Source organism: Acanthaster planci, linkage group LG10 (assembly GCF_054643075.1).
Source record: "Acanthaster planci isolate LZ-2023a linkage group LG10, COTS_SCS, whole genome shotgun sequence".
Taxonomy (NCBI): domain Eukaryota; kingdom Metazoa; phylum Echinodermata; class Asteroidea; order Valvatida; family Acanthasteridae; genus Acanthaster; species Acanthaster planci.
In genome coordinates this window covers 8,691,796-8,708,859 of record NC_141786.1, presented here as the reverse complement: position 1 = coordinate 8,708,859, position 17,064 = coordinate 8,691,796, and the positions used below count along the sequence as shown (strand labels likewise).

Here is a 17,064-nt window from a genome sequence, read left to right as displayed (position 1 = left end):
TAGCAAATAAGGGCCAAACCTGCCAGCACGACTGGACAACAGCTGGAGACAGAGAGCTCACGTCTCTAAGGGCATATTTGCTGCAAATGCTCCTCCTGGACCTAGAGGACCTCTTAAATCTCTGGACTACGAAGGTGTATTGGGAACATGGTGATTAGATTTTCCTCCTTGAGCTTATGCTCATACGTACGACTTGTATGTCGTACGTACGAGTTCTATGTATGAGTTGGCTCAGGGAGAAAGTTCTGCTTTTTTCACCATTGGTCCTGATACAGCTTCACAGTTCCCTGCTTAATTAATTTAACTAACGATTTTTTTCCTAGTTTGAAAAGGCATACCTTTTTCCAGGATTCAAAATCAACCGAGTAATGCAGATATTTTTGTGTGCCAGCATACCATTTAAACTTTTGTTCTGGCCTTGTGGTGTGAAGGAAGTGCAGGTCGAAGGGTACATGCCAGACGACTTCACGGAGCGTCTAAGGCGACTCCTTTGTCTCAAGTGCGATTTTAGAAAATGGGAAAGAGAGATATAAAGGTCAAGACTCAAAACAACAAAACAAATGACTTCTTTAGAAGACAGTTCGCTCACCATTATCAATGGCCATGACAAAAATACTTGACAAACGTAAACAATGAGCTCGAGTCGTGCTGTAAAAAAATAAGTGAATAAAAAAGTTTAAAATGTAGATTTGAAAACTTTTAAGTTTTTAAAGCAGTTTCACTGCGAATTCCAAGGGGGGTGTGGCTGACTGGCTGTTGGTCTTTAAAAACTCAAATATCTCTCCTTCTCGGGGGCTTAGACAGTGTGACTGCCTAAGATTTTGTTCTTATTTTATTCATTTATTTTTTATTGTTTTGATATTTAGCCATTATTCAACCGGGAAAGGAACTTATAACTCTTTCGAATGCGAAACAGATAATGGTTTTTATAACAAGACAGACAGCCCGTACTATCAGGCGTCGCAATGCCTAATAAAGCGGACGTTATGGATGGTCTAGAAGATTTTCTAAGATTTGTGCGCTTATTCAAAATGTGTAGTCCTACTATTTGGGAATATTTTGTAAACTACAGAGCTTTTGTAATACACTACTCAAAAGAATTAAAGGAACAAGAGAACAGAATATTTTTGTCATGGTCTATATCGGCTACCGTTAGAACAAGAGGCATTAAAGTTATGTGAAAATCGTTCAGGTGTTGTCAATTGGTTCTCAAACAATACTCAACATGCGTGTCATTCTGTTCTCTTTCTCCTTGAATTCTTTTGAGTAGTGTATTTATTCCCCACAATACCAGTTTTTGTATTGAGGTTCCCGATTCGCCCTCCTGATTTGGCTTAGCTGACGGAAGTCGAATCTGAACAGACCATTCGTTGCCGAAGACGGAACGTGTGAGCCGTCATTTGCGAGCTACAACCTGTGCCGTGTCTCTAAATAATAGCTCTGGCTACAATAATCTGATGTCTGGGACCAAACCAGTCGGATACTTGACGAGAGTGTGTGTCTTGTAAGATCATCGTTCATAATACAATCAGTATTCTCAACTTAGGTTTCAGACAACAGAACAACTCACAAAACGGTAAATACTTTGCAATATGAACAGCTTCAGAATATTATTCATTACATCTTTACTTATGGTCAGACATGAGTACAGACATGAAAAAATACAGTCAGGAACTATACATCAAAACGATTCCCAGAATAAGCTACCAGCATGTCAATATAATAATAGTCTTTAAAAGGTAAAATCCATCTTAAAAGTTATCCATTATGCTAAGGAGTACGCCACTTGTGTTTCCGTCAAAATGAGTCCCCAGCTGGACCAAGAGAGGACGCAATTTGCCCAGCACCGCAGGCTCCTCAGGCAGGGAATTGCTCTTCGCTGGTTAACAAACGATTATATGTACGTATTACAGCTTTTTTTTCAACCGAGGAGGGGGTGCTTCTGCTCGAGGCGGATAGCTACCCTCATTTCGTACTACACATAAAGAAGAGTTGGGTGGGTGGGATTGGCTTCCGTGAGGGTGGGGAACTGCGGTGCCCCTCCCCTCAAGACGGATTTGCCCGAGGTGGGATTAGGAGATAATAAAATATTCCACGAAATGATAACCAGAGGTTTTGAAGGAAAGGCCACCCAGCAGCATGGGGTCTATGATGTGTTTGCATATATGTTTCAGCACCCCTTAGATTACCCATTTCCAATGTGCTCATTACCTACTCTTAAATACATGTATAAACACACAATTACTGTAAACCGGAGATTTTAAAAAGGGATTGTTTACAGAATCCTGAAATCAGTAAAATCCAAACGCAAAATTCCTGAAATCAGGAAAACTCATGACCCATCTCATCCGTGAATTTGCTAGGGAAAAACAAAAACAAAATATTTGCAAGCACGCCAACTAAAACCAACAGTGTCAGGACAGTCTCAAAATAATTTCCTCATTCCAATAGAAGATCCTGTCAAAATGATATTAAGTTGCATTGCCACTGTGTCTAGTCATATATTTTGACATCAAACATTCTTTTATTAAAGATAAACGTCAGTGTCATTGATACTCTAAACATGGTACAGATAAAGACTTTTAGCTAGAGGAATGTAAAAATTGACATCGTGATAGCGAACAGAATACATGCCATTGATGAAAACTTCGTGCAAAAACATGTCTTTTTTCAATTCTCTGGTATGAATACATGGATCAGTCCTTTCAAAGTTTTTCAACCACTTGGAGGAAAAGACAAGCTATAGTAGTTGGCCCAGACTAGTTCAGGATTTTGCTCTCTGCGATGTGGCAGTCCGCTTCATCGGATCAATATTACAGTTTACTATAATGCACTCGAACTTCTGAGAGAGTTTTGCAGGTACATCATGGAATCGATCTTTTCCAGAAGACTAGAGCGGTGGTCCCGATAAGAGCCTATGGGTGGCTACATACCCCTCACCAGTTCTTCCCAGTGGAGTTCCCACCCACCGGGTCTTTTCAGAGCCACCACACTTCTGGAGGAGATCGATTCTACACGGTGTACCTGCAAACCTGTCAGTCTTTGCCATGCAAAGTTTCAAATCTTACTACTTATAATCCACTTTTGATTGGTTTTGGATTCTGTCCTGGCGTGAACTGTGGGGCTTTGCATGGGAAAACAAGACAGTCTTCTTGCAATGTTTCAAAAAACGTTGCACTCCCATCCAAAAACATAACATCAGATTTTTTGTTCGATTTGTGCTTGTTTAAAAAAAAATATGAACAAACACTCAAACTTCTTCCAGTACACTGTACACAGCTTTTTTTTTTTTAATTGGAAATACTTTTTGGCTTCGCAAGAGCTACAAGTTAAATACGGACTACTATTCATGGAAACATGTTGTTTCTGTGACTACATGGAGCGCGTTCTATTCACAGCAATAGAAAACAAATCCTAGCAACCTGGCACTGAGCTTTGGGAGTAGAATATATGAACAACTTACCAATCTACAAGAGTGTTACAGCCCTGAAATCGCAATTGTTACTTTTTTTCTGGTTTCGCCAATACCTGTTACACACATACATTGCCTCATCAGCTTGACATCTCAGAATTGTCTCTTTATGTACACGTACAACCGACAGAGTAACTTCTCATTAAAAAGCCATCATTTAAAATCATGAATACTGTTCAATTCCAATACACGTACTTGTACACCTTAGGCCGCATTCTACTCGCTCCTGGCATAAAGCATACCCTGTCACCTCAATGAGCCTTTCGCTAGTTACATTTGAATAAAACCTGGTACATTGTGCTATATCATTTCACAGAAACATAGTTCCAATTCCCCAGACTGAAGACACTGTTGCTATACCTCGTGATTCGGGGCAAGCTTTTGCATAGCGACTGCCATCTCATCTCTGGAATGGACTGGTTCCTTTATGCCCTTGTCATCCATTGATGCAAGGCGTCTCTTATGCGACTGAGCAAAAGCTTGCCCCAGATCACGAGGTACAGCAACAATGTCTTTAGTACGGAGAATCCAATTTCTTGAGTTCACGTGAATTTGGAGAACTCGGTGTACCAGATTTTATTCAAAGCTTACTCGCAAATGGACTATTGTAATGACAACATGTAAAACTCACTCTTTACTGACTGGAGGACAAAAGGAAAACCAAAATCCCTGCCAAAAAAAATCCACTTGCGTGTAAACCGGAACTGACTTTTTAGATGATCGGTTCCGGTTCTTGTGTGGTTCTTACTTGTTCCCACAGGATGCTGCATCTCAACATTGTAAGTAGCTGGTAACACTTAAATCTGGTGAGAGGACGTTTTCACATAACTCCCCCATCCAATTCGTATTCAAACTAAAGCTGTTGATGAACGGCTACCAAAATACCAAGTCATTTTCTTCCGAGAAAAACATCAAATGCAAGTATATGCCGGTATACCAAAGCTGTTAGGCCATATTATGACACTGGCTCGCTTTTCTTTCCTTTTTTTCCCAAGGACTTACATTTACACAACAAACCCACATAGTACAGTTATTTACAGTCAGTTCCACATTTACACAATAATTTACTTCACAAACGTTAAAGTACATTCTGTATGCGTACTTGGGCACGAAATACCTACATCCATCTGATAACAACATTTGGGGCCAAACCAAGACGGGGAAAAAAAGGTGGGCATGAAATAGAAGGCATTGCTTTGGAATCAGAAACCAAAGAAACTTCTCCTCTGGAATGAACTGAAAACGAAACATGGAGTGCCAGACATTTCAAGAAATTCCTCTGCATGTGGTTTGATCAAGCTGTGACTTCTAACACATTTGCACCAATTCCGCATATAACTAAAACACGAGAAGATAAAAATAACTTGTCACCCAAAACTTGCCCGTGAAATGAAACGACAATACATGCAGAAAATTATTTCATAACGAAGTTATGTGTTGCAGCACCCAATAGTTGCTTTACAAAACCAGGTGGGCATTGGAAGTATGAAAGTACATGTACACATCCCGACTTCGATGTGACTAAATCATAGTTTATACACAACGTCTACGTAATTTCATACACCTGTAGACGCCAAAACACATGGTAAGCGTAACCTGGAAGTCCTTCGAAATAAACCTAGCTGCACCAGATAAAAATCTAATTAAAACAACTCGGTGGCTTAAGTTAAAAGATGCTTCTTATCTAATGATTAAAAACAGAAGTGGACTGTACATACATGAACATGGATTAATTTCTGAGATCGGGCGGTTTAAAACATTTAAAACAGAATTACAGCTTTGGTATCACCCTTTTGTTATGTGAACCAACATTCTACAACCAGGCTGAACATATTTATAAATTATCATCGATACCGATCAATGCACGAACAATGCGAGCAGGACAACCTTCACTGACCCTGAAAACCAATGTTTTTGGCAGACATTTTTTTTCTTTCAACTCGAGATCACCAAAGTAATAGTACGCTGTGTGTGAAAATTAACAATGGAGTCCCGAGAGTGGAACTGTCCAGGCATGAAAATGAACTATACCCCAGTCTAGGTTGGAGGTATCCGGTCACATATGATGCTACCAGGTACCAACTTGTCCAACGTATATAGGCGACACACAGGGAGCATAATCTTCCGGCTCTCTGCAGTGGAACGGGACGTGTGAGACTGTCTCGTCATTGTCTTTGTGCAGCTGAGATTGCAAACGAATGATATAAATTCCGAGCCCAGTCCGACTGAATGGAATTATCTTCACCAATGAATTTCCCTTCAAAATGTCACCATAGCGCTACATGAACACTTATTCACTTTGTATTTACAGGCTAACACAAGTATTCCTATAAATAACTCTCTTTTAACTTTGACTTACAGGGGGAGCGCATCAAACAGGACTCTTTACATAGTCGAATTTACTGTCTGCCATTTTCTGCTTAAACGCACAAACGATCACTGTGGACGATTAAGAGAGAGAAAGCAGGGTTTCTGAACAAAAGGCAGAGCATATAACGCAGGGTTGCTCCATATGTTGGAAATATCTTCGCACAAAACAGAAGACAGAGCAATGTCCGCAAAAGATTCAGAAGGATTTTGCAGTGGTGAATGTTACCAAGTATTGTCCACAGGAACAGCAGGTGGCACGATGTGGAGCTCCGACTGCAGGCTGCATCCAAAAGTTCTGACTGAGGCTGAAAACAATGAGCACACTGGGAAGCTGTGGAGTGATGGCTCCAGCCTCTTCCCACAGACTCGTGTGTTCGTCACAGTCACAGCCACTTAATTTGGAAAAAAAAAAACCTTTATACTCGGGGCACGTGTGCCCATAAGTCCATGCACCCACTGCTCAAATGCACTTGTCTAATTTTCATCAGATTGTGCACAAAACTGCGACTCTTTGTAAGGGTGACACTGTCACTGGGAAAATGTTTAAAACATGAATGAATCTGGGGACTATACTTTGCTAAGCCCTTAGGTCATACAGCTGACTAGTGTGTGACTTCTGGGGAGAAAATGCTGGACTCTTCAAACCTAATCCATCCAGTAGGCACATGTAACTCAAACGGTAACCACAATTATAGTTGAGTCCTGCAAGTCTATCCAGCCTCAAGCCAAGTCCCAAGCTATTCTAGATACTGAACCAACAGCGCAGACATCTAAATCCAAACCTAGACATGTCCCATTCACTGTGTACATTCAAAAGAGAAGGCCACTCTGTATGCACTCAATCCACCTCTTACATTTTCAGTACCAAAGTTACGCAGGCGTGCCAAGCGTGACACTTGTCAGCCAAATCAAAAACTGAAAGTCATGCCGATGGTCACTTTAGCATTGCTGAGTGTGCATTGAACAGTCGGTCTGAAGTAGCAGTGGGCATCACGCTGGCTGATCACATCTGGCCTCGGTTTTGTTTAGATGACTTCCTTACACGTAGGTGCATTAATTCCAGCCTAGCCATAACTTTCTGGTCCAGGCTTGCTCACATTCTTTGACTGTTGGATGACAAGCTAATGTTTGGTTTCGCCATATTTAAAGAGCCTACAGATGATTTGCATGGCTGCCATCTTGCAGGCCAGTGCTTTTGTTCCTCATGGTATGCACAATGGAGGTTTGGAGGTGGAACTGAAGAACTGCCCTACAAGATGGCTACCACGCAAAGCCATTACTGAATGAACTGGTGTGGTTGTAAAAGGTCACTCAGTCACACCAGTGAGTTTAATTCTCTGTGTACATGTACACTGGCCAGGCTGCAACAGCCAAAGATTTTCACGATATTTTTCACAGAAATCCCTTAAAAACTCCCCTTAGATACCACGGAAAAGGTTTCCAAATAGAGTAAAAACCTTGGTGACCAACACAAGTACTGACTTACTGAATATTTTCCAGGTACATACAACACATTTTTAGTACTGCTACAATCTGAAGTTTTAGGTCACAATATTTCCACGTTGAGCAACATGAAATCCCTTGCGAAATCTAACCGTTTGGCATTCTATATTTGTACTGTTTTTGTGAGGCTCCATACTTTCTCACGCAAGCGCATCATTCCACTGCTGAAAAGTGTAAACTGTTGATCGGCACGGCAGCTGGGGTTCCTCCCAACGATGGATGGACTGGAATCTAGTATGTCCTGCTGCCGGATTCTGAAGCAGAATCGTGGTCAAAGAAAACCATGATGGTAAAGGGTCTGTTGCCACTGTGCAGAATCGGACGAGGCCAGTGTGTAAACTACTCAAGACAGCCATACTGGAAAAGTTCACAACTTCACGGCACTCCTGAACCAGTTCACTTGCATTATGTTCCAGGTGAACCATGCCTGGTGCATAAGACCTACATGTACTGCAGCTTAACACAAGATGTACTCATCTTTAGTGTGAGATGCAAGTATGGAGCCTAATCTTCCCCAGTTGAAAAGGTATGTGTTTGCATTGTCATGGAAAGGAGCTACACAACGAGTGCTCCTCATTATAATCTATGAGATGCAGTGTCATAGGACCACATCAATGTACAGTACGTGGACAAATGGCTCGCACTTGAGAGTACTTTGAGTCCATTCTTCCTGACGAAAGTAACACTCGATATGTGACGTACTCAGACCGATGTTTCTGACTGCAATCTCAGGGCAAACCGATTGTTCTTGTAGTCGTAGGCTTCCTCCTTCACCTTCAGGTGCGGTATCCTCATGACGTACACTTGCAGCATCACCTCCCCCTGGCGGAGCTGGAAAGTCCCGCCCTCTTTGATAGGGCGAGACACCATGGTGTCCGAGACCAGCTCCCAGGGCTGGGACCCCAGGCCATCGCGGACGCTCTGCACGATGGAGGGTCCCGGCTCGAAGAACGCCTCCAGGAAGGCCTTGGGGGAGAGGTTGTAGCTGATGCACATGGACAGGTGGCCGATGACCGCATCCATGGTCCAGCGAGGCTGCTGGCGGGTTACGCGCAGGTACTTCTGCAGTGAGCGGGCCATGGAGGGGAAGATGGCCTGGGCTGCCTCTGTGGGATCCATGACGTGCGCGCTCATGCTCTGGTCCTCGTGTAGGCGCTTGATGTGGGTGAAGGCCTCATCCGCCGCCACCTCTAACCGCGCCCGTCGCTTCTTGACACGCCGCTCGTACTCCTGCTTCTCGTAGAACCGCTCGTTGCGGCTCTGGTCCCGCCGGTGGGCAGTGGCTGCCAGGATGGCCCGCGACCGGCCTGTGACTGACTCGTTGGGCCCATCCACATCATACACCTTGAAGTTAGACAGCTTGTTGGCCACCCGTGACGTGGGCACTCGCAGGAGGTGGGGGTTGAAGATGGGGAAGTCACGGTAGTAGTGCTCCAGGATCCACGCTGCGCAGCGCTGTATGCTAAACACCCCTACAGTGTAGTACTTGCTCGCGCCGTCTGGGGAACGTACAACCTTGATGGCGAACATCGGCTGAAGCTGTCGCAATTCCAACAGGATGACTGCCACGTAATGAACGAACAGCAAAGCGTCCACTAACGAAACCGCGTACAGAACAACGTCCTTGTACTCGTAGACTATGCTGAATCCCTGCTGCATGACGCGCACGCCAAAGAACAACCAGTAGGCCGTGATCAGCACCAGCAGGAGGGCCACTATCAGCAGGCGGAATACGAACAGGCGGGGGAAGCTGGCCTTGGGCCGCCGAAAGAACAGCGCCCAGCTGCCAATCAGCAAAATCAAGAGTTTGAAGGCCATGCTGATGAAGAGGCCGTCGCAGGCCGTGCCGCAAGGGGCCGGCTTGTACAGGACGATGGGGATGATGACAAATGCAATGGGCGACAGGAAGGCCAGCAGGCCCACCACGGCCGCCAAGACGTAGCCCACGTAGCGGCTGCAGTCAAAGCCAGTATCGTCCATGCTCTTGGCGAGCTGGGTCAGGTCCTCCATGGAGGAGCGGTCCGAAGTGCCGGTGATGGCCGTTGTGTTGTCCCCCCAGTTGTCATCCTGGGGCAAGATTTCCACCTCCACAACCTGCAAGTTACAAGAAGGATAAATCAGTCCCACGTGCATTAAACATCAATGTCAATACAAATCTGCCATGGAAACTTTGTAAGGGCGAAAAACTTCAAACGTTAATACAAATGAATGAAGCAGTTAGGAAGCAACGTCTTGCCTCGTGTTTTGATAAAAGGTATCAAGATATCCTTGACTAAAAAGACTGAAAAAAGGAGCGTCTAAATAAATTCCTTTTGAACAGTCTCGAAATATTGTCACAACCGCTTCAACATCTTTCACTTCACAAGCTTTCATGAGAGAATATTCCTAAGGCACTGTTAACCCTCTTATCGTACTTATGACTGGACTTGTGAAAGGACTTTTGATTGGACTTGTGACGGACTAAGCCACATCACAGCTTTACCATTTTCTGTCCAAGAGGCAGGCACGCTCCTGCCATGAGAGAACCCTCTTTTCCACTCCTAGCCCTAGCCCACCTACATCAACATCACTACCCCCACCAACATCCCATCCCCGACCCCACTCCATCAGGCAGCATTGCTGTTGTCATAGCTCCCAAATGCAAATCTATTCCTCAATACTGTTGTGGTCATGGTAGCAACCCACCTCATCCCTCTCGTCGTCGGTGGTCTGAGGCTGGGGCGGCATGATGGACACAGAACGGCTGCTGCGGTTGTGGCTTCGGTGGGAGCGGTCGCCATCGTAGTCATCGCCCCGCTCCGGGTCCCGCTCTCGCCGGCGCCTGCTGCGGTGGCCCTTCTCGCTCTCTTCGTCTGTGTCGCGATCCCTGTACCGGTCCCTGAATGGATTCAGTAATAGGAGGAAATAAAACGAATAGTCTGATGGTCATGAAACAACTGTCAAATATGTATAACTCTATCCCCCAATCTGGGATGGGTGGAGTGGGAACTCCCCAAGTCTTTGTACGGGTTCGCGCAAGTTAAGCATGGGTAATTATATATAACGGTTTGCCCGTACCCAACGTATATTAATCATGGGTGCACAGAGCATGATTGACCAATGTCTATTTGAACGTACAGTGTACCAGTACACTGTATGGTCTTTGTGCGTTCACTGGGCACATGCATATGAGCCCTAATGAAAACATCCCATCGGCCTGTTCGTTGTTTGCCAGTCATGATCTGTGCACTTTGACTCGGGGTGAATAGATGATGGTTTCTGTGTTCTTGGCAACTATCATGCTCCGGGTCCCCCCTCAACTTCAGCCTTGAGATGAAGTCTAACAACTGAAATCTGATCAAAATAACTGCTTTGAAAATCTGTTAAGTATTTTTTTTTTTCATTGATATGCATGGTTACCAAATCATCCCAGAATGTCCCACTGTAAATCTTTTCAATTCCAAGGAAGCAAAGTCGGAAAAATCTTGCCACATTACCGACAGGGTTTCATCCTTATACCCAAAATATTCAAAAATGGCATTTTTTGTCACATCACTTTTCAAGGCAAGCCAAGTACATTTCCATGTATTCTATAATAAATGAGAGGACTGGACATCATAAGTCTCATGAGGAATTTGTCGGAAAATTTATCTCATCACGCCTGCAAAAGACTGCAAGATTTCATGACCGGTATGCCTACATGTATGAAGTACTAGTATGCACATACATGTATACATTTAGCATCTGAAAGGCAATGGCGACGGTATAAATGCATGTGTACCTGTGTCGGCCACTGCGGCTAGGGGTGTGGTTACTGGGTGTCTGGGCATTTCTGGCTGGCTTGCTGTTGGGCGTGTCGGGCTCCATGCTGCGGGATGAAGCACTAGGGTCCGACTGGATGAAAATGGCCGTGAGAGACACCTTGACGACTTAGCTGGTCACACCTGCAGCCACAGAAATGAGAAACCACACGACGAGAGACATTTAGCGGTTATTTCCTTCTTCTTCTGGGATACTCTGAAGTAAACTGTTTATGCATTCATCCTAACGATATCAAAATACATTGTACGATTTAACAAAGAGCCTTTAAGACACCAGCAAAGCACAACCTCCATTAAACTTCATACACGGCGTTGTACTGTACACGCACATGTGTTGAACTGGTTGTCTGCCTGTCGGCTGTGAAATAGGAACAAACCCTCACTTCAATTTGCAATCTGCATGGGGGGGGTAGAATGTGAAAATCTTGCGGGGAGGGGAACATGCTCCTTGTACTACTCTGGAGGGGTCAGGTGCATCCGTGGGGCACTTTTTTCTCAGCCAGGTGATTTCACCGACCAAGTACATGTACATGTATGCCACACCCATTCAATGAAAGACACGCTGAAAACCACAGACTGTCACGAACGGTTGTGTGCAATTCAAAGGACTCGCTGCCACAGCCCTCAACATACTTCCTCAACTCTTTCACGACAAGGTGAGAAGGGAGGTTACAACAGGTGATGTCATTATTTCACAGGACACTTGTCTTTAAATGCAAAACGAGTTCCCCTTCTGTACACTTTTCAGCTCACAATATGGTCAATCTTGGCCTTTTGGATGTCTTCAATCAGATTTCGTCTGCTCGGATGATTAAAAGGATCCATGCAAACCGTATTGACGCATACACGTACGTATATGCTTACGACTCAAGTACAGGACCTTAAACGGACTGCTAAAAGTTGGCTACCAATTCATATCAGAACTTTTCTGGTACAAATACGGTACACACACGGTTCTCAAAACTACACATCCTATTCTTTTCAAATGATGTCCTTTGTTGATTGTTACCGTAGAACCCCACTCTCCTTGGCTAGATATCCCACCAACAGATGTACATGTAGAATGTGAAAACAAGATCAAAGCTCCTGGCACATGCGCCAAGAAAAACCAACACCACTGGATTACACACCAGTGCATGTACATACATGTACATGTACATACAGGTTATCAATGTGCATAAGAGAACACTTGCATACACTGTACATGGGCCTACACGAAGCCATGAACTCTCTCAAACAATAGAGCAAACAATACAATGTAGAGACATACATGTACATATACATGCACAGTACATGGTATCCTTGTACATGCACCTGTTTGTGTACTTTGTGAAACCTCTAGGCCTATGTGTATACCACTCAACCACAGAGTATACATGTAGATTGATTAACACTCAGACTATGAGTCATTTATGGGCAGCAAACCTCTCATACTATAGGTAAAAACAGGTGAGTCACAGAGTGGACATGTGCATGTATCAAAATTATGGTTACTGAGCATGCATACCGGTAATTCCTATGTAAATGGGTACATAACTTTTATAAGAAAAATACTTCGGTGAAACTTTCAAACAGCATAGAGCAATACATACCTTTATTTGATTTTTTACGTACTGGTATACATTTACCATACATGTACACGGACATAAAAAATTAAAACCAAAAAATGAAATTGTCTTATTCCATGTACATGTATTGTCCTTGGTCGTCCTATAGGCTACTAATACACATGTACATGTACATACCAGTAACACCTTCGCAAGTTTCTGTACACTTAAAATACTGGTAGACATACCTGTACATGTACAAATGTACATGTACATTGTACCGGTAAATTAACCCACTTCCACATCTTTCCTCAAGAAACCTTATAACACACATTTCACAGGTACCGTGTAGATAAAACATACTACTTGTAGATGTACATTGTACCTGGTCTCTGTCTACCACTAATCAGCTTTGGATGAAAAACACCAAGGTCACAACTTGTTTCACATAGGGAGTGTGAGCATTCATTTTTCTCCTGTCGTTGAGGAAACTCAGGGAAAATGTTCCTTTTTCCTCAAACTACAACTGTACGATAAGTCCTTCAAGCTGGATTTTTGATGATGATTTCCTGGACTGTTTCTCTTCCTTTTGCCACAGATGACCCCGACCTCAAAATGCCTCTGAAGCCGTTTTCCAGGGAGAGGGAAAACATTGTGTGGATGTGTGCGAGTCCACACAACGCTATCCCACCCTACATTACATTCATGTACATGGGTATGTGGAGGTCTTTTGTGCAGAGGTCCACATTACATGCCACGCCTGCAGATGAAAGCACACTCACACAGTTTCATTGTCTTACAAAGCACAGAACCCAGAGTAAAACCACCACCGGTCCGTATTTTACTTTTACGTTATGGACTTTTACCAGTGCCTTGTCATTTCCTTTGGACATTTTGACCAACAGGGTCAGACAAATATATGATAAGTGTTCCTGAAACCAGCAGCATCAATCCATAATTCCACACTCTGTAGGATTTCCATGAACTTTGGTATCAATACTAACCGCACAGTGGGCCAGCCATAGGGCTTATCTCCCTGGAATTACACTAGGTATCATCACTAGGTAAATTAGCCCAGGCATTAAGCAGCCCACAGTATCAGATAAGAATAGATTTCCTTATTGTGGTTACCAAGTGTAGCCCGTCATAAAGTTACCACCATGCAGGCTAATAGCACTGACCCTGTTCTGATGAATGGAACCAGTTTTAGTTTAGTTACAGTGTCCCTGTTCAATGTACAGGCCTGACCATACACAGTGGAGTTTGAAGACAACTAGCATTCCCTCCTTTGCAAGTAAAGAAGGGGTCAGCTTGAAAGTCTGATGCCTCATAATTCCAACACCTCATAAGTCCGAAAAAGCATTTTAAAAAGTCCATACAAGTAGGTCCAACGCCTCATAAGTCCGACGCCTCATACGTCTGACAAATGCGTTTAAAAGTTCCGTTTTTTGGCCCACAGCATTGATCCAATGCCTCAAAAAATCTGACACCTCGAAAGTCTGACGTTTGATTTGACGCTCGTTACGAGCGTATGAAGATGGCACTAAGAACAAGACTGGTTCCCGATGTCAAGTATGGTATGCTATTTATGACACATACAAACATTTTTAAGATTTCCAAAGATTTTAAGATTTTCTCTGGCTCCGCACCGCGGAGATCACGCAGGTCCCCATTCCCTACATAGTGCCCAGACATCTCACGGCTTATGAATACATCAATAGGGATGGGGACCAGTCCAAGATCACAGTCGCATGGTGTGTGTAGGGCCTACATATATCATTATGCCAAAGATACCTGTAGATGTGCGGTAAATGTAGGCCTACAGTACATATGTACCGGTACAGTCACATACAGTTTTTGTACACAAAACTTACAAAGCGGAAGAAAGCAGAATTGAACTTTCAGAAAGCAGAACATTCCTGACTTTTCTGTTCCTGTATGCTGGTAATGCCTGCGGTAGGGAACCTGACTGCATTACCAGTAAGTCATACAACGTACATGTAGGGTCATTGTTGAAACCCTCTACAATACAAAATCCCTAATAATTAACAATCACAAGACCTCCAGTCTGAATTCAACTTCACAAGCTATCCCAATGAACTGCGACAAAAGCATTCCTTTGTCACTGTTCACCCTACCACTTGTGGCTGGTCTTGTGACTGGACCTCTTGATGGTCAGCTGTTGATTAGTCTTGGCCCCAAGATGTCACCTCTTCTTGACATTTGTTACCCACGCACTATACTCACGCTGCTGCCACATGTACAGGGTAGTGCTAAAATATTTGATCAAAAGAGAGAAAATCTACGGTATGGTGACCCTGTTCTCAGAAGAGATCAATACTCAGTGGTACTGTGGAGTCAGATTAAAATTCACAGTCTGTGGAGTTGTGTAGGCCAAACAATATTTTTCCCCCAGGGAGATTAAAAAAAAAAGAACTGTGCAAATTTGAAGGTCTTGGAACCAAGACTAGACTGCTATGTGATGCACACACAGATGACTACTATGGTACCCGTACATGTGTGGCTTTTATGTCCACATCAATTGATTCCCTGTTCCTTTTACCTCATTTCAGGGCTAATCCTACTTGTGTCACTGTCAGTGCCCTCAGATCCCTTTGTTCGACCAGTACCAATCCCCCCCCCTGAACTGGAATGCGTCACCCTGGTTGGGGAAGGCCGTGCACATGCACCCAGAGTCTCTTCACACAGACCAATGATCAAGAGTTTGTTGGCAAGGTTTTTCTTTTTAGTTAGTGGAGAATCAAAACCCTTCTTACAGGCTTAAACTTGTACCTATAAAATGGAAGGAAATACATGTACCGGTACCAACAATTAACAGGTGGACCAAGGGGTTTTTGCCCGACACCCCAAGAAAACTCATGCACATTGTAGGCTACATGTACAGGTAAATTTATTAAGAATGAAAGGCATTTCTCTTCCTGTAGCTAAACTACATGGTCCTAATACATATATGTACATGTACATGTAGATGTCACAGAACAGTACTGTAGCTGAAGAGAGAATTTACAGTAAGAAAGACCCATGTGGCACATGTACATGTGCCATACCTTTGTACAGTCTGTATTACAAACTTTGTGAACCGTACAAGTTCTAGGCTGAAGTACAGTACACGCAACAGTAAAAATCCAGTCACAAGTCCCTTCATGAGACCAGCCAGTTTAAGTGACAGGGCGAACAATGACAAAGACATTGTTCTGTCAGTTCAAGTTGTAAGAAATTTGTGACTTGGTTTGGACTTGCAGGCACTCGTCATGGCCTCGACTATGCCAATGCTTGGACTTGCAGGCACTTGTCATGCCTCAACCACTCCAATGCTTGGACTTGCAGGCTCTAGTCATGCCTCAACTACTCCAATGCTTGGACTTGCAGGCACTAGTCATGGAATCGACTACTCCAATACTTGGACTTGCAGGCTCTAGTCATGGACTCAACTACTCCAATGCTTGGACTTGCAGGCACTTGTCATGCCTCAACTACTCCAATGCTTGGACTTGCAGGCACTAGTCATGGACTCGACTACTCCAATACTTGGACTTGCAGGCACTAGTCATGGACTCAACTACTCCAATGCTTGGACTTGCAGGCACTAGTCATGGCCTCAACTACTCCAATGCTTGGACTTGCAGGCACTAGTCATGGACTCAACTACTCCAATGCTTGGACTTGCAGGCAAAATAGTCATGGACTTGACTACTCCAATGCTTGGACTTGCAGGCACTATTCATGGACTCAACTACCCCAATGCTTGGACTTGCAGGCGTTAGTCATGGACCCAACTACTCCAATGCTTGGACTTGCAGGCAAAATAGTCATGGACTTGACTACTCCAATGCTTGGACTTGCAGGCACTATTCATGGACTCAACTACCCCAATGCTTGGACTTGCAGGCACTAGTCATGGACCCAACTACTCCACTGCTTGGACTTGCAGGCAAAATAGTCATGGACTCGACTACTCCAATGCTTGGACTTGCAGGCACTAGTCATGGCCTTGATTACTTCAATGCTTAGACTTGCAGGCAAAATAGTCATGGACTCGACTACTCCAATGCTTGGACTTGCAGGCACTAGTTATGGACTCGACTACTCCAATGCCGGAACACAAAAAAACACTGATGAACAACGATGACTTGGATGTAATGTACATGTACGTAGTGGTTTTAAATGGTCACCTATTCAAGTTCAACCAATATGCTGTACATGTATATACAAGTACACATTTATGAACACACATGTCACAAATCTTAAGGCTAGCCAGTGTTGATTGCCATCATCATTCCTTTGTTCCTTTTCCAGACTGGTACAACATCGAGCCACATATGATGTACATGTACCACACAAGCAAGATAAC

At 43.8% G+C, this 17,064-nt stretch overlaps 1 protein-coding gene across 3 annotated transcripts in view; it reads right to left on the bottom strand.

The window, feature by feature from the left end:
* Nucleotides 1-1,581: 1,581 nt before the first annotated feature.
* The window catches only part of LOC110984957 (vang-like protein 2), a 49,946-nt gene continuing 34,463 nt past the window's right edge, over nt 1,582-17,064 (bottom strand). For all 3 annotated transcript variants that reach the window (XM_022245623.2, XM_022245622.2, XM_087141997.1), the window contains 3 exons: nt 11,106-11,268; nt 10,031-10,223; nt 1,582-9,439 (listed from right to left, as the gene is read on the bottom strand). In XM_022245623.2, coding sequence (XP_022101315.1) covers nt 8,048-9,439; nt 10,031-10,223; nt 11,106-11,191 — 1,671 coding nt within the window. In that variant the 5' untranslated portion in view covers nt 11,192-11,268 and the 3' untranslated portion in view covers nt 1,582-8,047. The remainder of the gene's footprint in view (nt 9,440-10,030; nt 10,224-11,105; nt 11,269-17,064) is intronic.